The sequence below is a fragment of the Bos javanicus genome, chromosome 4 (assembly GCF_032452875.1).
Source record: "Bos javanicus breed banteng chromosome 4, ARS-OSU_banteng_1.0, whole genome shotgun sequence".
NCBI classification, from domain to species: Eukaryota; Metazoa; Chordata; class Mammalia; order Artiodactyla; family Bovidae; genus Bos; species Bos javanicus.
In genome coordinates this window covers 46861712-46885842 of record NC_083871.1, presented here as the reverse complement: position 1 = coordinate 46885842, position 24131 = coordinate 46861712, and the positions used below count along the sequence as shown (strand labels likewise).

At 42.9% G+C, this 24131-nt stretch overlaps 1 protein-coding gene across 20 annotated transcripts in view; it reads left to right on the top strand.

Moving 5' to 3' along the window:
• Positions 1–24131, top strand: part of SRPK2 (SRSF protein kinase 2) — a 247745-nt gene that overhangs the window by 207559 nt on the left and 16055 nt on the right. For all 20 annotated transcript variants that reach the window (XR_009735873.1, XR_009735872.1, XR_009735871.1 and 17 more), the window contains 6 exons: positions 10976–11141; positions 12281–12306; positions 13763–14009; positions 14572–15054; positions 20594–20694; positions 20805–20912. Coding sequence is in view for 17 of the 20 variants with exons in the window: in XM_061413919.1 (XP_061269903.1) it covers positions 10976–11141; positions 12281–12306; positions 13763–14009; positions 14572–15054; positions 20594–20694; positions 20805–20912 (1131 nt within the window). In the remaining 3 variants the exon portion in view is untranslated. The remainder of the gene's footprint in view (positions 1–10975; positions 11142–12280; positions 12307–13762; positions 14010–14571; positions 15055–20593; positions 20695–20804; positions 20913–24131) is intronic.

Below are 24131 nucleotides of genomic sequence, written 5' to 3'. Positions count from 1 at the left end.
ATTTCTTTTTCTTTTAGAATCAGCTTTATTGAAGTCAATTTTATGTTTAGCTTTTATTTCTAAAGCTGAAAGAAGAAATGGTGCTATGATGGCAGTATTTGTTATTTGTGGTGCATTCAAGATATACCACAAGTGATGGGGTTCTAAATACTGTTGCTGTTCTTTAAACACAGCTTTTACTTTCCTATGTAATCGAAAGGGTAGCTGATATTTTACTTTTTAAAACTTTATGGTTTAATTCATTGCCCTTTCCAGAAACCTTTTGAAGAAGTGGCGGCTTACCATTAAATGGGGCTTGGTAAGGGCATGGTGACTTTGCTGTGATACACAGGTACAGCGTGTAGCCTGGGATTTTTGAATCATTACTCTTTCAGTCATCATGATTATCACAAACATGCATTATGCTCTTGCGGGCACTCCCTGTTTTAAGTGCTGTCTTTGTGTTATGCTGTCTAGTCCTCACCACAGCCTTAGGAAGCTAGGGGTGTTCTTACCTCCACCCTGAAGGAGGTATTAAAAGCTTCTCCAGGTTCCACAGTTACTGTGGGAATCAAGGCTGGAATCTGGATGGTGTGATCCAGAGTCCATGCTCTTGACTGCGGGCTAGTATTGTTAAGGAATGTCTACTCAGGAAGATTTGAAGCATTTTACATTATAGCATGTCTTGTAAAAAGTGTGCATTCATGTTTCTGGAGATGGTCTACTTTTACATTAATAGTGGAAGTAGCAATTAGATCATTTTAAAGTACATTACTTAATTGGTGATATGTACTGCAATATGTAAGCTAAGGGACTTTCCAAACGCCTTGCTTTTTCAAACCCACCTTCTGGGGGGTGGCTCACTTTGCAGACAAAACCAAGAATCAGGTCCCCACCCAGCAGGCTGTTATCATGAATTTGTCAACACCTGTTACTTATTTACCATTTAAATGATCTCACCGGTCCTGCTTATCAATGAATTCATTATGATCAAGCCAATATTGTTCAATTTTTAGAGTAGAAAATTGGTTGGTAAGCATTTTTATGCTCTTGGATTTGCCCATGTGGTAGTACAAATGATTCTCTACTAACTTGAATTCTCCTCCTCAGAGTGCTGGGTATGCAACTCAGAAATTCAGGGAAGCTGCTCCCTTCAAGGGAATCGAGCCCCTTCCCCAGCTCATTCCTCTGCGCTGCTGCAGTGCTAGGCAATGTTTTATCTTTTGTCCTGACTGTATTCAGAAGTTAAGTACAGCTACTTAACTTTCTCATTAATTTTCGCTGTCCAGAGTTGGAAAGAACAAGGAGCAGGGAGATTTCAGGACAGAGTGGATGAGGAAAGTGTCCGTGGCTCTCGTCGTCGGTGATTGTGGCAGGTGTTCCCCACACTTCTCCTTCAGTCTAGCATGTGCTTGTCGGAGCAGCTTGTAGCATTTACCTCCTGTCTGTCCTCTGTCCTCGTGAGAAAGAGAGATCCTCTGGGAGCTTTAGCTTTCCCAGGAGCGAAGCCTCTGGCTTGAGGAACACTCTCTGCTGTTGCCCTCCATGTCCACAAGGACCAGTGTCCCCATGTGGTGCTGTTGCCCTGGGCGCTCCCCTGCACGGCCAGCCCCTCTGCTGCTGGTCGGGTCTCCCTGGTGCTGGTTACGAGGCCTTGCCCATGTCATCAGAGGTCACCCCCTCTCCTTGCCCTGCGTCCTTTGTTCTGGTGTGGCAGAAGAAAGGCGCCCATATTGTGACCAGAGTCAGAAGAGAATGTGCAGAATTGCTCTTGTTCTGTTTCTCTGTTCAGTTTAGAATTTAGGGGGAAGCTTTCTGTGGGTGGTGAGCAGACCCTGGGAGATACATTCAGGTGAAACCTCCATGTTATTCTCAACTTACTCCTCCCTTTCTGTATGTGACAGGACCGATTTCTAGCACACCGAGGTGGAAAGGGAGTTAGTTTATGTTGTTAACACCAGTAATAAATGGTCTTTCGCATGGTTCATAGGTGCCTAGACAGAAATATTAGAGACTGTCCTAACCAAGTGCCTTATTTTATGGCTGAATTTGAGGTCAGGGGAGGGAAGAGACAATCTGAGCCATAGCTAGTCAGTTCCTGAACCAGAACTGAAATCTCCTGGCTTCCAGCCCAGAGCTCTGCCTGCAGGCCTGCACTACTGCTGCCTCACACGGAGAGAACCAGCCCCTGCCCGTGGGGTGGGAGCCGCCTCCCTGGAGTGGGATGCAGCCTGTTCCTGGCCCGTCTGTGATTACTTGACCTGGGGTCTCATGATGGAGCAGATGGCAGCGAGGATCTCTGCTGCCTCCTGCTGATGAGGCCAAGTATGTTTTTTAGGCAAGAGATATACACGTTCTGTGGTAAGACAAGGGAGATCTATCCTTGAGTGTGAAATTTGATTCATTGATTGTTTTTTTTATTGTTATAATATTTGGCATAAATGTAAGATTGCCTATCATTTTTTGATTTTGGATTTTGGGATGCTTTAACTTCACTGGCTGAGAACAGAAATGCTGTTTTTGAAAATAAAATCATTCTTATAGCTATGTATTTTAAAAATGTATCAGTATTCATTAAAAGAATCATCAGGTAGATCCAATTCATATTATAGATGGGAGAAATGAGACCCAGAGAAATTTAATAAAAGACTTAGCGAAGTTATGTTTATTAAGTCAGTATCAATACAAATCTTCTGACTTAGTTCATTTTACCATTTAGTTAGAGCTTCTTGTGAGCTAGACATTGTACTGTGAAGTTTTCATACATTATTTCTAATTCTTCTCACATTTCTGTCTAATGGATAATGTTCCCCCTTTTATAGATAAGAAAATGGAAGGTCAGGCAGCTTAAGTACCTTGCCTTGTGAATGAGTGATTGAGAAGTAATGCAGGGGTGGTCTGTGTCCCAAGATCATGATTTAACAGTGTTCCATGCTGTCTCTTAGCTGTTTTCTTCAAGATTTGCGTTATCATAGTTAGTTTATCCCTGAAAGCAATAGTCTTTTCCTTGTGTTCAAGTCTTCTCTTTATGTTTGTTGTTAGACATAAGCAATATTTCTTGAGGAAGGTTAACTGTGTTGAGTGCGGTTGTTGTTCAGTTGAGCAGTCATGTCCAACTCTGTGACCCCAGGCACTGCAGCATACCAGGCCTCCCGTCCCTCACCGCATGGAGTTTGCCCAAGTTCATGTTCATTGCATCGTTGATGCTGTCCAACCATCTCATCTTCTGAACGCCTTCAGCTCCTTCTGCCCTCAGTCTTTCCCAGAATCAGGGACTTTTCCAATGAATCGGCTGTTCGCATCAGATGACCAAAATACTGGAACTTTAGCTTCAGCATCAGTCCTTCCAGTGAATATTCAGGGTTGATCTCCCTTAAGATTGACTGGTTTGATCTCCTTCCTGTCCAAGGGACTCTCATGAGTCTTACCTAGCACCACAGTTCAAAGGCATATATTCTTTGATATTCTACCTTCTTTACAGTCCAGCTCTCACAACAGTATGTGACCACTGGCCAAGACCATACGGACTATACGGACTATTGTTGGCAGAGTAATGTCTCTGCTTTTCAACACACTGTCTAGGTTTGTCATTTCTTTCCTGCCCAGAAGCAGTCATCTTCTGATTTCATGGCTGCAGTGATTTTGGAGCCCAGGAAGAGGAAATCTGTCACTACTGCCACCATTTCCTTTCTATTTGCTATCATTACGAACAAAGCTAGTGGAGGTGATGGAATTCCAGTTAAGCTATTTCAAATCCTGAAAGATGATGCTGTGAAAGTGCTTCATTCAATATGCCAGCAAATTTGGAAAACTCAGCAGTGGCCACAGGACTGGAAAAGGTCCGTTTTCATTCCAATCCCAAAGAAAGGCAATGCCAAAGAATGCTCAAACTACTGCACAATTGCACTCATCTCACACGCTAGTAAAGTAATGCTCAAAAGTCTCCAAGCCAGGCTTCAGCAATACATGAACCGTGAACTTCCTGATGTTCAAGCTGGTTTTAGAAAAGGCAGCGGAACCAGAGATCAAATTGCCAACATCTGCTGGATCATGGAAAAAGCAAGAGAGTTCCAGAAAAACATCTATTTCTGCTTTATTGACTATGCCAAAGCCTTTGACTGTGTGGATCACAATAAACTGTGGAAAATTCTGAAAGAGATGGGACTACCAGACCACCTGACCTGCCTCTTGAGAAATCTGTATGCAGGTCAGGAAGCAACAGTTAGAACTGGACATGGAACCACAGACTGGTTCCAAATAGGAAAAGGAGTACATCAAGGCTGTATATTGTCACCCTGCTTATTTAACTTCTATGCAGAGTACATCATGAGAAACTCTGGACTGGAAGAAGCACAAGCTGGAATCAAGATTGCCGGGAGAAATATCAATAACCTCAGATATGCAGATGACACCACCCTTATGGCAGAAAGTGAAGAGGAACTAAAAAGCCTCTTGATGAAAGTGAAAGAGGAGAGTGAAAAAGTTGGCTTAAAGCTCAACATTCAGAAAACGAAGATTATGGCATCTGGTCCCATCACTTCATGGGAAATAGATGGGGAAACAGTGGAAACAGTGTCACACTTTATTTTGGGGGGCTCCAAAATCACTGCAGATGGTGACTGCAGCCATGAAATTAAAAGACGCTTACTCCTTGGAAGCAAAGTTATGACCAACCTAGATAGCATATTGAAAAGCAGAGACCTTACTTTGCCAACAAAGGTCCGTCTAGTCAAGGCTATGGTTTTTCCAGTGGTCATGTATGGATGTGAGAGTTGGACTGTGAAGAAGGCTGAGCACTGAAGAATTGATGCTTTTGAACTGTGGTGTTGGAGAGGACTCCTGAGAGTCCCTTTGACTGCAAGGAGATCAGCCCTGGGATTTCTTTGGAAGGAATGATGCTAAAGCTGAAACTCCAGTACTTTGGCCACCTCATGCGAAGAGTTGACTCATTGGAGAAGACTCTGACGCTGGGAGCGATTGGGGGCAGGAGGAGAACGGGACGACAGAGGATGAGATGGCTGGATGGCATCACTGACTTGATGGACGTGAGTCTGAGTGAACTCCGGGAGTTGGTGATGGACAGGGAGGCCTGGCGTGCTGCGATTCATGGGGTCGCAAAGAGTTGGACACGACTGAGTGACTGAATTGAACTGAACTGAATGGGGGTGGATGCCATGATCTTAATTTTTTAAATATTTAGTCTTAAGCTGGCTCTTTCACTCTGCTCCTTCACCTTATCGAGATGCTCTTTAGTTCCTCTTCACTTTCTGCCGTTTAGAATGGTATCATCTGCATATCTGAGGTTGTTGATGTTTCTCCCTCCTATCTTGATTCCCGCTTGTAACTCATCCAACCCGGCATTTCTCATGATGTGCTTGGCATACAGGTTAAACAAACAAGGTGACAGCAGACAGCCCTGTCATGCTCCTTTCTGAATCCTGAACCAATCATTTGTTCCATACAGGGTTCTAACTGTTGCTTTTTGACCTGCATACAGGTTTCTCAGGAGACAGTAAGATGGTCTGGTATTCCCATCTCTCTAAGAACTTTCCACAGTTTGTCATGATTCATATAGCCAAAGGCTTTAGTGTAGTTGATGAAACAGAGATAGATGTTTTTCTGAAATTCCCTTGCTTTCTCTATAATCCAGTGAATGCTGGGAATTTGATTTCTAGTTCTTCTTCCTTTTCTGAACACAGCTTGGACACCTGGAAGTTCTTGGTTCGCATAATGCTGAAGCCTAGCATGTAAGATTTTAAGCATGATTTTACTAGCATGGGAGATAGCTGCAATTGTCTGCTGGTTAGCACATTCTTTGGTATTGCCCTTCTTGGGAATTGGGGTGAGGATTGACCTTTTCCAGTCCAGTGGCCACTGCTGGGTCTTGCAGATTTGCTGACATAATGAATGCAAAACACTGATGGCATCCTCTGTTGGAGTGAAGTCGCTCAGTCGTGTCCAACCCTTTGCAACCCCATGGACTGTATGTAGCCTACCAGGCTCCTCCATCCATGGGATTTTCCAGGCAAGAGTAGTGGAGTGGGTTGCCATTTCCTTCTCCAGGGAGTCTCCCGCATTACAGGCAGACACTTTACCATATGAGCCATCAGGGAAGTCCTGTCCTCTAGGGATCTGGATAGTTCTGCTGGAATTTCATCACATTCACTAGCTTTATTAACAGCAGTGCTTCTTAAGGCCCACCTGACTTCATGCTCCAGGATGTCTAGCTCTGGGTGACTCACCACACCATTGTAGTAATCCAGTTCATTAAGATCTTTTTGATACAGTTCTTTTATGTATTTTTTTCCATCTCTTCTCAATCTCTTCAGTGTCTACTAGGTATCTACCATTTTTATCCTTTATTGTGCCCATCTTTGGGCAGAATGCTCCCTTGATGTTTCCAATTTTCCTGAAGAGATCTCTAGTCTTACCTCTTTTGTTGTTTTCTTCCATTATTAAACACTGTTCATTGAAGAAGGCCTTCTTGTCTCTTCTAGCTGTTCTTTGAAACTCTGCTTTTAACTGGATGTACCTTTCCCTCTCTCATTTTCCCCTTCTCTTTGTTCTTCTGCTGTTTGTAAAGCCTCCTCAAATAACCACTTTGCTGTCTTGCTTTTCCTTTTCTTTGGTATGGTTTTGTTCACCGCCTCCTGTACAATACTACGGACCTCTGTCCATAGTTCTTCAGACACTCTGTCATATAGATCTAATCCCTTGAATATACTTGTTACCTCTACTGTGAATTCATACAGGATTTGATTTAAGTCATACTTGCTGGCCTAGTGTTTTTCTCAGTTTTCTTTAGTTTAAACCTGAATTTTGCTATCATAATATAAGCCACAGTCAGCTCCAGGGCTTGTTTTTGCTGACTATATACAGCTTCTCCATCTTTGACTACAAAGAATGGAATTGGTTTGATTTTGGTATTGACCGTTTGGTGATGTCTGTGTATAAAGTTGTCTCTTGTGTTGTTGAAACAGAGTATTTGCTATGACTAATGCAGAATTCAGTTAGCCTTTGTTTGCCCCACTTTATTTTTTGTTCTCTAAGGCCAAACTTGCCTATTACTCCAGGTATATCTTGACTTCCTACTTTTGCATTCCAATCCCCATTGATGCATAGAATATCTTTTTTAGGTATTAGTTCTAGGAGGTCTTCTAGGTCTTCATGGAACTGATCAATTTCAGTTTCTTCGGCATCAGTGGAATGGGCATGCATGCTAAGTCGCTTCAGTCGTGTCTAACTCTGTGCGACCCCATAGACAACAGCCCACCAGGCTCCTCCATCCACAGGATTCTCCAGGCAAGAACACTGGAGTGGGTTGCCATTTCCTTCTCCATAGACTTGAATTACTGTGAGGTTGAATGGCTTGCCTTGGAAACAAACCGAGATCGTTTTATCATTTTTGAGGTTGCACCCAAGTCCTGCATTTCAGACTCGTTTGTTGATTATGAGGGTTACTCTGTTTCTTCTATGGGATTCTTGCCCACAGTAGTAAATACAATGTTCATCTGAATTAAATTTGTCCATTCCTGTCCATTTTAGTTTGCTGATTCCTAGGACATCGTTGTTTATTCTTACCATCTCCTGCTTGATCACTCACAACTCACCTTGATTCGTGGAGCTAACATTCCAGGTTCCTATGCAGTACTGTTCTTTGCAGCACTGGATTTTACTTTCGACAACCAGACAGATCCACAACTGAGCGTTGTATCCACTTTAGCCCAGCCACTTTATTCATTCTATTAGTATTTCTCCTCCACTCTTCCCCAGGAGCATATTGGACACCTTAGACCTGGGGGACTCATCTTTTGGTGTCATATCTTTTTGACCTTTTTAAATAGCTCATGAAGGTTCTCATGGCAGGTATAACTGGGGTGGTTTGCCAATCCCTCCTCCGGTGGGTCATGTTTTATCAGAACTCTCTGCTATGACGTGTCCATCTTGGGTGGCTCTGCATGAGATAGCTCATAGTTTCATTGAGTTATGCAAGCCCCTTCGCCACAACAAGGCAGTGATCCATGAAAGGAATTAAATATCTGAAACCTTAAATTCTTACTGAGAACACTTTGCTCATCTCAAGTGTCTCATTTTCATTGAAATTCATTTTAACACATTTGGATACTGGATCATATTAACTCTTACTAAGTAGCTTCACACACAGTGAAACAACCTAAGAACTATGAAAGAACTAAGGTGGAAAGTTAGGAGCAACTTGTTCATGAGGTGGTAGTGAAAGATACTTTTGGAAAGATGCTGACATTTTAACTTTGAGTTAATATTTGATGATTAAAGTGAAATTTTAGTTGAAATAATTTAAAATAGTTTAAACTTTCTAAAAGTCTTATTCCTTGTACTTCCACAGACTGGAAGTCATCAGTGTACTTGTCCATTAATTTCTTGTACTTCTCAGAATTTCTCTTACTACTCATATATAAGAATTCCATGTGGTACTTCAGTTTGCACAAAGAAGATGCATGAATGCCAGTGAATATATACAGGCTCATTGAATTGTGTTCCCTTCAGAATTATAACCTTATTCTCTATGGAAACATATAATGATATATTTCCTACTGTTGGTCTTTTGACATTTTAAACATAATTTAAACATATTCTAGTTGAAGCATTATCTAAAACATTAAATATTAATTTTAAGGTAAAAAAGTCAAAGCCTTGTGGAGATGGGGAACTTTGTTTATTGCTATGTATCAAACATCTGTAAGCGTCTGCAGCCTGTTATAGGAGCTCAACTGATGCTCAGTCAGTGAAGTCATGTGAAAGTATTTCCAAGGAAAAGTTTTTTAAATGAATGTGAGGATTTTCATCTTGGTTAAGAGACTCATGTTCCTTCTACTTTCCTTGCGAAACCTCTGTGCCTTCACTTACTAATATTTTGTCATCTTAAGATTGTTTGGGCTTCCCTGGTGGCTTAGCTGCTGAAGAATCTGCCTGCAGTGTGGGAGACCTGGGTTGGATCCCTGGGTTGGGAAGATCTGAAGAAGAGAAAGGCTACCCACTCCAGTATTCTGGCCTGGAGAATTCCATGGACTGTATGTATAGTCCATGGGGTCGCAAAGAGTCGAACACAACTGAGGGACTTTCACTTTCAAGATTGTTTAGCCAGAAACTGAAGGTAGACAGAAGCATTGGGTTTTTGCCGAGAACTTTTCCGAGTTGTTCAGTATTAGATATCTTCTGCTTATCTTTTCCTCACTTCCTTGTCTAATGTGATCAAGACCACCAAATGAATTAAAATGTTTGAATGAAGATATTTATCAAGTGCTAATGTTTATTGAGCATGTAGAATTTGTAATATATGGGAACATGAACTGTATTTTAATTTTAAAATATTTTTTTCCTTATGAAAAGAAAGAATTCCCCTCTTATGGAAATAATTCCAGAAAAACTTTGGCCTGACATTTAGGTCACCATACTCTGTAATTTTTATATGTATATATATATGTAATATATATATACACACATAATATACACATATATAATACATTATATATATAAAATACATATGTCATATATGTATATTACATATACATATATATGTAATATATATAATGTAATTTTTGCTATATATGTATATTGATGTTCATAGGAAGCAGTTGAGTTAAATGTGTACATGTATGTGTGTGTGTATGTGTGTGTATATATATATAGTTTTACACACACACACACACACGGTAAGTATGTGAATATCTTGGTTTAGCAGTTTCTTTTAGTTCAGTACTATAGTTTATTGCCTGGGTACCAAAGCTACCTAATTCTCCTTTCCTACAATATTAGAAATGTACAGACATCATTAGCCATTATGGGAATGCAGATCAATGAGATACACACTTCACACCCACTAGAGTGACTAAAATGAAAAGACAGATAGCAAGTATTGACCATCACGAAAAAATTGGAATCCTTGCACATTGCTGATGGGAGTGTAAAATGATGCAGCCATAGGATAAAACAGTTTGGCAGTTTATTGAAAGACTAAAGATAGAGTTACAGTATGACCCAACAATTACACTACTAAGAAAAATAAAGACATGTCTACATAGAAACTTGTATATGAATGTTTATAGCAATATATTTATAGTAGCCATAAAATGGAAAGAACTCAAATGTTCATCATTGAATGACTAAACAAAATGTGGTATTTTCAGTGGAAAATTATTTGGCATTTAAAAGAAATGAAGTATTGCTGCATGCTACACATGGATGAATCTTGAAAGTATTGGGCCAGGTACAAAAGACCACTCTGTATCATTCCACTTACATAAAATGTCCAAACCCAGAAAGTAGATTAGTGGTTGCCTAGGGCTAGAGGCGGAGAAGGCAATGGCAACCCACTCCAGTACTCTCGCCTGGAAAATTCCATGGACGGAGGAGCCTTGTAGGCCGCAGTTCATGGGGTTGCTAAGAGTCGGACACGACTGAGCGACTTCACTTTCACTTTTCCCTTTCATGCATTGGAGAAGGAAATGGCAACCCACTCCAGTGTTCTTGCCTGGAGAATCCCAGGGATGGGGGAGCCTGGTGGGCTGCCATCTATGGGGTTGCACAGAGTCGAACACGACTGACGCTACTTAAGGGCTAGAGGGGTTGGAAGGAGATGGGGAGTGACTGCTAATGGGTGCAGTATTTCTTTGTGTGATGAACGTGTTCTAAATTATATAGTGATGACCATTGCACATCTAAGAACCATTCTATTGTACACCTAAAAGGGTGAATTGAAAAAAAAAAAAGGTGAATTGTGTGACATGTAAATTACATCTCACCACAGTTGTTATTTTAATAAGCGTATGTTTAAATGCATTTGCTTCTATGAGCATAAATTATCTCCAGAATGATATCCACTGATTGCTTATGGGAAGGAGCTGGGTTCCTATCGGGCCCAAGTTCCTATTGTGCCTTGTAATGACTGTAACTATTTTACAAATAAATGTTGAATAATAAAATTATTAATAACTCCTTTGTGATTTTATGTGATCAGGTCCTTCAAGGGTTAGATTATCTCCACAGTAAGTGCAAGATCATTCATACTGACATAAAGCCGGAAAACATCTTGATGTGTGTGGACGATGCATATGTGAGAAGAATGGCAGCCGAGGCCACTGAGTGGCAGAAAGCGGGTGCTCCTCCTCCTTCAGGGTCTGCAGGTGAGAGGCTGGGCCAGCTTTGTCTGTGTAGGGGCATTGAGAACCTGCAAAGTTGTTCATAGGAAGCAGTTGAGTTAAATGTGTACATGTTAAGAAGTTGCGTAAGAGCCCGATGACTGGTAATAAGTAGACCTTTTTCTTGAGAAGGAAGATGCCCCAATTAAGTTGTACTTTAATATTTGAATTACTTAGCTTTGTCCTCCCTTAAAAGGTCACTGAACTCTTCTTACCTGCTGCTTCATTTCCATTTGAACGTTGTCTGCGTTGGCCACTTCTCTACAGAGGAGTGTATAGTAACAGGTTTCCTGTAGCCGACCTACAATCAGCAGAATGCTTCCTTGTCTCCATTGAGCATAGTTACATCAGTGTAACTGGTGCACTTAAAATTAGTTACAAGAACTTCAGGGTGAAAGAAGATCAACTGACTTGAGCATTGGTGTATGAAGTTTTATTTCTGGTTTTCACAAGGTGTCAAGGTGGCCGTGAAGTGTGGATGATGCTTTCATCCTCTCTTCACGTGCTTTCTGCCCTAGTGTGTTGGCAGGTATACACAGGGACTGCAGAGTGAAGGCCCTCAAACTGAGGCTGTTGGCAGATGAACCACTTATGAATCTTGTTTTGTACCATCAGGTTGCTGTTTAGATAATGGAACCATAGTATGTTAAGCTTTTGACATTGGCCAAGTCTGTTCATGTCATTTCTAGACTATTTGCAGTAGTATTGGATCTATTTTAGTTGTATAAACTTGTGAAATAGTTTTCAAACATAGATGTGTAAATTAATTGTTCGTCTCATTGTCTATAAACAAGTTGGGTTGTGTCACTCTTCTCCATTTTCTTATCAGTCAGTGTTTTGTGATTGTGTGTTTTTGAAATGAATGAGTGTTTAATTTCAGATTAATAAGAGAAATGACTCCATGTGAACCACTATGGCTTTGCTTTTTAAGAGCCAGTCATTTGTTTGAGTTAGATAAACTTTCTTTAGGGCTCTATGATTAACAAGCGTTAATATTTAACAGTTGTTTAAGGTGCATAGCCATTGAAAGGCAGTAGTTATTTCATTTTACAGTTCAGATTACCTACAAAAAGATAAGTATCTGTTTCACTCTAAATGTTCGCTTTGTTTTGTTTTGTTTTTAGTGAGTACTGCTCCACAGCAAAAACCTGTAAGTACTCACACACATACTTATATTACCTCCTTGTCAAAAGTGACTAGTCATTATTGAACTTTTCTAATTGTAACATTAGTTTTTGTTTCTTTCTGCAACAACTTTTCTTTAAGGGTTGTTTGAGGCAATTAGTTTTACTTTTTGTTGCTGCTGTTCCTTTCTCAATCACAGATGTTGTCATGTATTTTAGTGTAAAAGACAGCCATGTTTATAAATGCTGTGCATCCTTAAATATGCAAGACAATGTTTTGAAAAAGTGAAGTGATTTTTAGAGGTGGGATAATTAGAGCTGTCCCAAATTCTGTGTTTTCCTCGTGTACTTTCTGGAGTGCTGTTGGCTGAGTCTGATAAAATGTGAGGTTATAGAGATAGGGTTTTAAGTGTGATTATTCCACAAACACTTTCTATTATTTCTAATTTGCCTCTAAGTTACCTATTTTTTCTGAAGCTGCTGTTCTAATTTTTTTCTAGCTAGTAGTTAAATGTGAAAGAGCGTTATCTGTGTGGTCCTATCAAAATATGAAGTGTGAGCAAATAAAGCAGGCTGTTTGAAATTAAATTCTAGCCCAGAGGACCTAAACCTGGTTTAGTCTTGGTTCCAGTCAAGCATAGAATATATGTATATCTCAAGTTAATGGGTCACCTGCAAGTTTTAAAGATCTTTATGACCCGAAAGCCCTTGGAAGGAAATGTGCAGAACTCCAGAGTGCAGCCAGCAACCCTCAGTCTGGAGTGGGAGTCCCAGCAAGAGGGGGAGCTGTAAGAATTCTGCCACCTGGCCTGCTGAGCTCTGCCGTGGCTTGAGCAGCTTACTTTGATTATTGGTTCTGTGAAAGACTGGAGGATCCCATTGCCAGTACTTTCCAAGTCAGATGGCCATGACTGGAGGCAGACTGAAACCATGGCTTTCTCTTTTTTTCCCTTTACTTCATATGCTCATTTCTTACAGTTCCTGCTGTCTTGGCTGTTGTTAACAACTTTGTGAGACCCAAGCACAAACAGTGCTGTTGACCAAACATGAATGAAGTACACCTGTTTTGGCAGACAGTTGAGTAAGACAGTAGAGAAGGGAACATTGTTAATACTTTGTAGACAGGCAGCAGCAAATGAAACTTGTAAGAGACGCTTCTTGTCTAAAGGCAGGAATGCCTCAGCATATTTAGTTCTTAGAATTTAAAGGGAAAAGGCTTGCTGGATTTAAGCTGTATCTCTCCATTGGCAGGAGCTGGTAGTAGTCCCGCTACTTGATATCAGCACTGGTTTCTTTTTTTTCTGGCTTTGCTGCAACGCTAACCATATTGTGGATCTCATGTCTGGGCATGTGATTTTAATTGAATAGACCTGAGAAAACAGACTGTGTTGGTATTTGCCATGTTGCCAGCACTTAGACGCTGCTGCATAGTGCTTTAAAAAGAAGCAAACTGACCTGTGCTATTTTCTTAACATGTTGTAGATAGGAAAAATATCTAAAAACAAAAAGAAAAAAATGAAAAAGAAGCAGAAAAGGCAGGCTGAGTTACTGGAAAAGCGCTTGCAGGAAATAGAAGAATTGGAGCGAGAAGCTGAAAGAAAAATAATAGAGGAAAACGTCACGTCAGTTGTACCTTCCAATGAGCAAGATGATGAATACCACCCAGAGGTGAAGCTAAAAACAGCAGGACTGGAGGAGGTGGCCGAGGGAGAGACTGCAAATAACAATGGTCAGTGAACGCTGGAGAGCGGGCTGCACCCCAGGGCCTCACGCAGGGCGACTTGGCGCTGCTGTGTTTCAGACCTGAGGGTGATTCCAAGTCTTCCCTGGAGAATGTAGGAGCTGTCTGATACTTGCTTTGTAAAATATGCACCAGAAATAGGTTTCAAAATAGTTTTTGTTTTTTAATGGAAAGTGTCTGAGAAGCACCATGTCTTTATCATGTTAATGATTGTCCTTCATTTTGTAATTAAGCTTTGACTTAACAGTAATGTACCCTTAGACAATCTCTGAAGATTATATAGGAGAGGGTAGAAAATGGAAATACAGCTCTGTTTATGCTCATTTTCTCTAAGAGCTAACTTTTTCTAATAAGAGGAGGCTAGTTATTTAGTAAACGAAAAATAAGATTTAGAGAACCTGGAGATTTACCTTGAGAGCCCAGAGGTGTTTGCTGTGTAGCAAGTGCAATTAGCATGCTCAAACGTGTCTCTTGTTGGAGAGGATAGATGCCTAGTGCACTCTGTTCAGGAGAGTGACAAGCTCTAATTCTCACCCTTCCACTTCGTAAGGTGAAGCTGAGGACCAGGAGGAGAAAGAAGACACTGAGAAAGAAAACACTGAGAAAGATGAAGACGATGTTGAACAGGAGCTCGCGAACATAGACCCTACCTGGATAGAATCACCAAAAACTAACGGCCATATTGAGAACGGCCCCTTCTTACTGGAGCAACAGCTGGATGATGAAGACGACGATGAGGAAGATTGCCCAAATCCCGAGGAATGTAACCTCGATGAGCCAAATGCAGAAAGCGATTACACGTATAGCAGCTCCTATGAACAATTCAATGGTGAATTGCCAAATGGACGACATAAAATTCCCGAGTCACAGTTTCCAGAATTTTCCACATCATTGTTCTCTGGGCCCTTAGAACCTGTGGCTTGTGGCTCTGCACTTTCTGAGGGATCCCCCCTTACTGAACATGAGGAAAGCAGTCCATCCCATGACAGAAGCAGGACAGTTTCAGCCTCCAGCACTGGGGATTTGCCGAAAAGTAAGTGTTCCTTCCCATGAGCTCTGCTTTCAGTCCCTGAGTGTCATGCCCCTGACAGATACTGGGAAGGGGATTGCCTGGAGGAGGTATAGCCATGTGTGTATGCAGTAAGCACTTTTATTTTATTACTTTTGTAACCGTGAGTAAGTTAGTATAATTTTAAAAATATCCTGGGCCACTAGGATTTCTCTTGCCCTCTGCATATCAGATCCCATTTCTGAGTTTTTTTTTCCTTCTTCTGTCTTAGTGATGATACCTTTGCAAAAGTTTTCCAAGTCTAGCATTTTGCCCTGTAGCTTTCTATAGTGTACTTCCATCTGATAAAAATGCTATGTTTAGTTTTTGTTTTTTTTTTGTTCTGCTTCATTTCTAGTCAAGGGAAGATGTGCCTGCTCTCTATCTGTATTGAGGAAAAAATATCTTTATTTTGATAGCTGTTCTTGATTACACCACTCTGCTGTTAAAATTTTAAAGGAAGTGACGTAGGTTTAAATGTGGTGATGGTGTATATCAAACCCTGATTTTGAGGGTAGATGCCACATGACATATCTCTGCCTGTAGTGTGCTGGGGGACTTCAGGAGGCAAACTGTCACAGTTGGCTTGCACTCTGGCCCACAGAGGAAAAGCTCAGAAACCTCCTCTGCTCCCTCTGCTGACAAGAATGTTAACACATGGCGAGTCCGTTGATGAGCCAGTCCTGCAAATAGCTCAGGATGTTCTGCAGCCCCAGAGACCTGCAGAGTCCTCTGTTACTCACTGGCCACAGCTAGTCATCCTAAGGGTGTGGTTTTTCCTGTAACTTGGATAGACGTATTCTCCTGTCTACCTTTACTCTGACCAGGTTTAAAAGTGCTTGAAATGCTTTCACAAGCAATGTGGCTTCATCTAAGGAAAAACTCACCTCTTTTTCTCCTTGACCCTCATTCTATTCCCGTACTGCTGCTGACACTTCAGGTACCAAGTGTATGTGTAGGGGCTTTCCTACGCTAAATAGCTCTCCAGCGCCGGCTCAGTGTCTCGCAGTTTAAGTAAAGTTTGACACTGCCTGGAGATAGTGTCACATGCCAGGGTCTAGGGCTCAGTTTCATCAGACTGTATCAATCTCCCACCCCCAACCCGTCACAAGTCCCAAGTCATCATCTCTGCTTCTGGTAAGTTCTGAATTGGAGGTTTCCATGATGCTGTCCTGGGGTTAGATTAATTTGTTAGAGCAGCTCACGGAACTCAGGAAAACAGTCAGCTAGCTGCTGGATGGTCTGTTGATGAAGAAAGGATGTAAGCAACAGCCGGATGGAAGGGATGCGCAGGGCATGGTGTCTGGGGAAGGTGCGAGGCTTTCATGCTCTTTCCCGAATCACCCCCTCCCTGACATACCTCCCGTATTCCTCTGTGGTACGGACTCACTGATTCTTTTTTCTTTCAATTAACACATCCAATTGTGTGTTGTTATCATTTACAGCTTTTTTTTTTTAATGCCAGAATTACCCCAAATTTGGCCTTTGTCAGCCTCTTCAGGTTGCTTCTTAGGTCCTTTTGACACAATCGCATTATTCTCCAGGTGCCTCCTCGCTCTTCTAGAACCACGTGTCCCAAGTTCTTACTTGGTGCAGGACCCAGGCTGGATTCAGACTTGTTGCTGAGTAGTTTTTGCTGTTAAGATCTTGTAAATGTTTTATAATGTACATAATGTATAGGAACAGTAGTATGTAAGCTTTATAAACACGCATATATTGAAATGAATGTTCAAACATCTTTTGTTGATGGAGTAAACAGCATAAAAAGGTTTAGTAATCTCAAGTGTAGCATGGTCTCTTCCCTATTTATTTTTAAGTCCTAATATCGAGTGTCTGTGTGAACGTGGCATGCTTGCTGATGCTTCTGGGAGAAAGAGCAGGTCTGGTTTTCCCTCTGGTGCCAGTCTCTTACCAAGCTGACCTTTTCGTTCATCCAGTCATTTGTTTGAGGGCACTCAGTTTGGGTTTTCAAAGCCTGGTCGTTGAACTGTGGACAGCCTCTGCACGGAGGTGCTTTGTTTCCTGTTGGGAGGATCCTGTCCTGGAGGCTGGCAGTTGGCCACGGGGCACTGAAGAACGGGAAGTGGGAGTAGTACCCTTCACTCAGTTTGTGTGGATCCTTGTTGTTGCAGCAGAGGGCATATATCAGGAAATAGTAGAAGAAATGCTGGGGCTGGAATGAGAAGATTGAGGATCACCTTATGTGGCAGGCTAGAGAATGTGAACTTCTCCCTGGAGTAATTGTGTAGCCACTGAAGGTTGGGAAGAGGAGGCAGGGTTCCTCTTGGATTATTAGCTGCTGGATATATATATATACACAAATAATATTCTGGATATATATTTTACTATTATATAGTATTAAAGAGTCCTGGGAACAGGGTGGCGCTTGCAGTGCACACGTCCTGTCGCCCTCACCTCGTGGTGGCCGTGTCGTCGGCAGTGCTTGGCTGGACGCTGGACCACAGCTCCACGCTCTTCTCTTTCCCACTCTTGCTTCCTAGACTGTTTCCTGCAGAGCAGTTCTGAGAGGGCTTTTTAAAGCATGCCCCCACCCCCCATCTCCAAGATATTTCCACGTCATTCTCTAAAGCTGACAGTCCCGCACAGTCCGTCCCTAGCGCCTCTCCTTCTGATACCGTCCCCACCCACCTCTGTCTCCCCTGCTGGTTCTGCTCCTCCCACACGGTCTTCTTTCTGAAGTTTCTCAAGGGCGCAAGTTTATTTCTGCCTCTCTGCGCTTTGGACTTGCTGTCATGTCTGCCCAGAGCCTCTCTCCTTCATGCTGCCCTGCGTTCAGACCTCTCCTCAAACATCACCTTCTCAGAAAAGACCCCTTGGGCTGAATGCCCTCATCAGTAATCCATCTCTGTTCTCTGCTTTTTTCTTCTTAGCATATAGAGTTACTTGACATAGTATGTGAATCAGTCGTTTTATTTACTTTATCATCCATATTCTCAACGAGCATGTGAGTTTCCTAATTAGGGTGTGGTGGCAGAACCTTGCTCTTCTGGTGCCCGGACGGCATTCACCACGTGGAAGGGACTCGTAAATACTTGGTGAACAGAGAGGTAAGGTTTGAGTGTTAAATCTTATAGTTCTGCTCTTTCCTTGGGCTGGCATTAAATCTCCTGCATATAAAGAGAATACTCATGCCTTCCTTGTAAGGCTGTTTTAAACTTAAAGTATCAGTGAAGGCCTGCACAGTGCCTTGCAGATAAGTGACGGTGGCTGTTCATCATGGCGGCCCCGCTGGGCGGCATCTTGCTGGCACCCAGGCTCACTTGATGGCATGAATACAGTGTCACTCAGAGACTTAACAGCCCCAGCCCTTCCTAAAGCGAATTCTTCCTGCCTTTCTCTTTGCACTTTTCATTCCCTCCTTAGTAGCAGAAAGCAAGGATAAGCCATGATATAGTTGCATAATAGTGACTGAATCAGGAGAGGTGATCTGATTTTTGGGCAAAGCAAAATCTCTATGATTATGTAGTGAGTGTGTGTGTCCCTGTATTTAAATGGGCCTTTTTGAGTGTTGTAGTCTGGTAACCTTTCACAGGCACTTAGAGCAGGAAACTGTCACACTGAGAAAAGAGATGCAAACTGATTCTCTTTTACCTCCTGTGTGTTCTGAGTATGGTTAAATTTTTGAGGTAGATTTCCGAGTATCATTTGGAAGGCATTGTGTGCTGGGTAACTATGCACAGACAGAAACCCGGAGGCTAACAGCAGTCACCAAAGAGACTTTGGTGCTCAGAAGCCAGGAGTATTAAATGCAAAGAAACTGTACCGGTCGTGCCTGGATTAACAATGGTTTGACTTTGTGATGGTTGCAAAAGTGAAATGCAGTCTGTAGAAGCTGTGCTTCACGTTTGGAGTGGTGGCACCTACCACGTGGCCTCTCATCCTTGGCTGGACCCTCTCTGGCCTAAATAGAAGCCTTGGCCTCAGAGGGCAGGTAGAGTGGAGCCCCTAGCTCTCCTGTGTTTGGTCTGCTTTTGTTTTGGGGGGTGAGGATGGTCCTTTTCTCTTCCTCCTTTACTGAGAACTGAGCCTCATGGTGTTTAAGTCATTTGTAACTTGTAGATGTTGAAAATTAAATTTGAATCCAGTTCTGCAAAGCTCTTATTCCACTGTTGTGCCTTCTGACTCTCCTTTATTTAGTGACAGGAGGGATTCATCTGGCCATTTCCAGTGCGGGCCATCGGTCTGTTGGGTCAGCATTTTTGTTTTCTCTGGGACTCAGTTTCTCAGCCCATTCCCTGTTCAGTGTGAACACCTCACATGTCTGTGTGGGTCTCTGTGCTGCCGCCCTTATCATTTCTGATTTCTGTGTTTCTTCTCCTTGGCTCATACCTGGCCTTTGGTGAGACCTTATGGTGTTACAACTTCTTCATAAAGAGGGATGTGGGCCTAGGGCAGATAGAGAAAAGGAAAACACCCGAGTCTGACTGACTCGGGTTGATCCATCAGTCCGAGGAACAGGTCTTGAGGGCTAAAATGTCACCCAGAGTTCTCTCGCATTTTCTGGCCCCTCCTGGGAAGCTTTGTGGGCGCCCCAGGTCCTGGATGCCTCACCCACTCGCTGCCCTGTTCATGGTACATGCCGCCTGGCCTTGCTGCCTGCCTGGGATGCCAAGCTTCATACAAGGGTCTGCCCAAAAATGGTTGTTCAGTCGCTAAGTCATGTCTGACCCCTTGCAATCTCATGGATTGCAGCACGCCAGGCTTTCCTGTCCTTCACAGTCTCCCAGAGTTTGCTCAAACTCATGTCTCTTGAGTCAGTGATAAAATCCAACCATCTCAACCTCTGTCACCCTCTTCTCCTCCTGCCCTCAGTGTTTCCTATCATCAGTCTTTTCTAATGAGTCAGCTCTTCACATCAGGTGGCCAAAGTATTGAAGCTTTAGTATCAGTCCTTCCAGTGAATATTCAGGGTTGATTTCCTTTAGGATTGACTGGTTTGATCTTCTTGCAGTCCAAGGGACTCTCAAGAGTCTTTTCCAGCACCACAGTTCAAAAGCATCAATTCTTTGGCGCTCAGCCTTCTTTATGGTCCAACTCTTACACACACACACACACACACACACACACCCCTCTCCGCCCCACATGCATGCACGCACACATACACCTCTCCATCCTGCAGGGGAATCTTCTCTCTACCCTTGAGTTTAGTAATATCACACTTCCGAGCTAGACGGAAACCAGTAGGGAACTGACGTGATCTAATGAGGAGCAGCTAAAAGTTACAGGAACTGAGTGGCCTGACCCAGAGGTGAAGGAGGGGGAGAAAGGAGAATGGGCAAGTCAGTGTGCATGGGGTCTCTGGGCAGCTTGCCCTCTTATGAAGTATTTCCCTGAGATGGAGAATTTGAGAACTTAAATTTGTTGAGGTCAACTTACAGGATTCCAGGCCTAAATGATCATGCCACTACTTTTCTAGAAAAGGAGTGTGCCCTGCAAGCATTGTGTACACACATGCAAACCACTTAACCCAGGCGCTAACTGTCCTGCTGTTTACTCATGCCAGCGAAAACCCGGGCAGCCGACCTGCTGGTGAATCCCCTGGACCCCCGGAATGCCGATAAGATTAGAGTTAAAATTGCAGACCTTGGAAATGCTTGTTGGGTGGTAAGTAAAGTGTTTTTTCTTTCTTTGGTTGTGATCATGTATTAGACGATGCTTTTTCTCTTTTTTAATGTCTGTGTTCCTCCACAGTAATGTAGTCTGTTCCCTTCCAGCATAAACACTTCACAGAAGACATCCAGACGCGTCAGTATAGATCCATAGAGGTTTTAATAGGAGCAGGTTACAGTACGCCTGCTGACATTTGGAGTACGGCATGTATGGTAAGAGCGGCCTGTGCCCTTTTCCTCCATGTAAGGGCTCATCCCTTTAGTCCCCACAGTAGGCCAGTCTTACGAGTGCCCGTGGCCTAAGCCTTCTGACAGGAGGTTGTCCAAGGAGGGGTGGGCGGGCAAGGTTTAGAGTTGGCAGGATCATTCTCAGGCGTGTCCTGGTGTATGTTTTGATTTGGGCTTGTGAGAGACAACCTCGCAAGGCCCTCTATAGCCCCCAGCTACAGACCTCCGCCATGGTGATGGACTTCACGTAGTTCCTCTTGGCTCTTGAAGTCTTGTGGGCTGTACACAGCCTGTGTTTCCCTCACTCAGGCTGGGGAGGAAGATGAAATAGCTGTGATTTAGGGGAAGGTTTGAGGAGGTCTGACAGACGTGTTACTGGAGAGGAGAGGCTCTCCCCACATACCACTGTTTACGCTCTCTCCTGTTAAGTACAGTCTAGAAACCGTTCTGGCTTACGGCTCTAGGCCGTCTAGCCTCGTCGGAGGTACCAGCAGCTGCGTATGCTGTTTGAGTGAGTCTGGTCCCACAGGCAGCTTGGAGATGGTTTTCCTCAGATTTTCCTGTGTATATAGATACATAGAGAGATAGCAGAGCCTTTTTGCTGCCACTTGTGTGCATCAAAAGTCTGGTTGTGTCTAAACTCTCCCAAGTTCTGCCAGTGTCTCTTCTCACTCTCTCCTTACCTGTGAACCAATGAGCATGAATAGTCCCTTGTCTATAAGCCAGTTTCAGTTTCTTTCTTGGTCCTGTTTCCTGGCCAATTTCTCTTAGTGAGCTGAGCTTGGTGGTCTTTTGTTGGAAACATGGATGTATCTGTTGCCTCAGGTGGTGTTTCATGATTTTCTTGTATCGTCTCCCCCGCCCTCCCCCCCAAATTCTTCTTTTCTGTTTAAAGTGAGAGAGCATGTGTGTAAACCTTGGTACTTGTCTTCTCACTAAAAAAAAAAGAAAAAAAGAGTGCAGAATAAATACAACTGTCTGTGATTTAAAGGTTACTGCAGCGCTCCTTGTGTGTGTGTCCTTTGATGCTAAAACTATGAAAAAAGAAACTCTGTCTTTCAAATTTGCAACCAGTATGGCCAAAGAGGTCTAGAACAGAAAGTATGCCTTTCTGTTCTCTGATGGGTAATGCCAGAGAATAATTTTAAAATTACATTTCTCAATAAGTATAAAAAACTGAGTCCTTGCTGTGCTGGGTATGGAGACAAATGGTTAGAAGAGCTGGTGTGTGTGTCATGGCTCCTTTGAATGTAAGGAAGAAATCAGGCTCCCTCTGCAGGAGTCCAGGGGCAGGATGGGGTGGAAGGGCTGGGAGGCAGTGGGAGGCAGAGGCCAGGTCAGGAGAGGGAGGGCACTTCCACCAGTTGGAACTGCGGGGGAGCAGTGTTCTGTTTCCGGACATGTGAGGTCAGGCCTTACTTGTCTTCAGCTACACAGAAGGGGCCATATGTGGGTTGTCCTGAATTACACTCTGAAAACTCTTTCAACTCTGAAATCTTGTACTTCTAATTTTGGGTGTTAAATTTTGGTGATATAACCAGGAAAAATAGGACAAGATCACAGATGCAGTAGCATAATGCTGGAGCTGCCAGTACAGTTTTTACCAGATTATCTGTCTTGCTCTCCGTGAGATGAGTGTACGCCTCCACACCGGCCCCTGTCCTTCCAGCCCCTGTAATCACTGGGAACCCGGGCGTCAGTGTCACGCTCAAACTCCTAAGACAAAGCACTCTCTCCGTCCCCTTCTGCCTCCTCCCTTCCCAAGAAGTGAAGTCCCTCAGTGCTTCTAGAGCTGCTTATACAGTTCCTTATAATTAGGGGTGATTTTCTGGGAGTGGGGCAAGTCTTCATTCCCATCCCATTCGTCCCTGGAGGTCATGACTGAGAGGTCCAGTCTTGTTCTCCGTAGAGAAACTGGTGAAAGTGAGGCAGTCGTCACCCACCCCACTTCTGTTAAAGTTTAAATACATAGCAGTGTATTAAATTCGTGACACCAAGCTGTAATAAAGCTCTGGATTGCTCTTAGTGGTAAAACCCAGGGTTCTTTGTTGTCAATGGCATTACGTCTTAGAGACTCCAGTGGAGGGAAGAGTGGTGGCTGGTGCCCGTGTTCACTGGCTAGTGCGTTTGCCACTGGCAGGGCAGAGTGCTCTTGCAGCTGGACAGGGTGAGGCGGGATAGCTGGGATATGTCAGTGGCTGACTCTCTTGTTCTTTTCTTGAGCTTTAGCACTCCTTCAGATGTAAGTGTGCATGATCTAAAAATTTGGTGTGGATCCTGACATTGGTGGTTCTGCATTTGTGTGTCAGAATCCTTGAATAGGGCTCCATGGTGACCCCCAGTCAGTGCCATAAAGACAGGAAAACGTGCCAGTCTTGACACGTTTCACCAAACTGCTCAGGAGTGTTCACATCATGGAAGGAATTCGTGACCTTATGTATTCAGAATGGAGTGCTTTGCTATGCGATAGCATTTCAGGAAAGGGGTACCTGGTCTCCCCAGAGCCTAAAGGCAAATGCTCTTCCAGGGGAAAGCCATCTGAGGGTACTGGGCCAAGTACCGAGGGAAGAACCCAGAGTTCTCCAGTATTAAACATGGACAGTAACAATAAAGGTTATATTGAGAGTAACTCAGAGAGTTGAAACCTGTGGCAAAGTACAGAGGCTAATGTTTCATTATGGTGCACGTTTATCCTGTTGTCAATGTCCTATTTGTTAAAATCTTTTAAGCATAAATCCTGCAATGAAAGATACTATATTTACTAGACTCTGGACAAAAGATATTGTATACAAAGAGATTTTTTGTGTGTGTCTTTAAACTGATTTTAGAAAGAAGTATTGAGTTTAATCAGGTTGTAACTTACATTGGAGACAATTTGATACATAATAAAAGAGAACGACAACATGCAGAAAAAAAGAAAGTCTAGTCATGATTCAGAGAATCAGGACCTGATAACTTGTTGGGGAGCCTTCATCTTGCCTCTTCCTTACCATTTCATTGACAGGCTTCTTCAAGTTGTATTTCCTTGGAAATACATGGATGCTAATCAAAATGGCCATCTTTACAAAATGCTGAGCTGATGTAGCTTAGTGTTAGGCTGACAGAAATGCATACAACCAGATTGGAATGGTTTTAGAAATCAATTAGAGGAATGAGGCGAAACCAAGGATGGTAAAGAGCAGTTGATGCTTTCCATGGATCCAT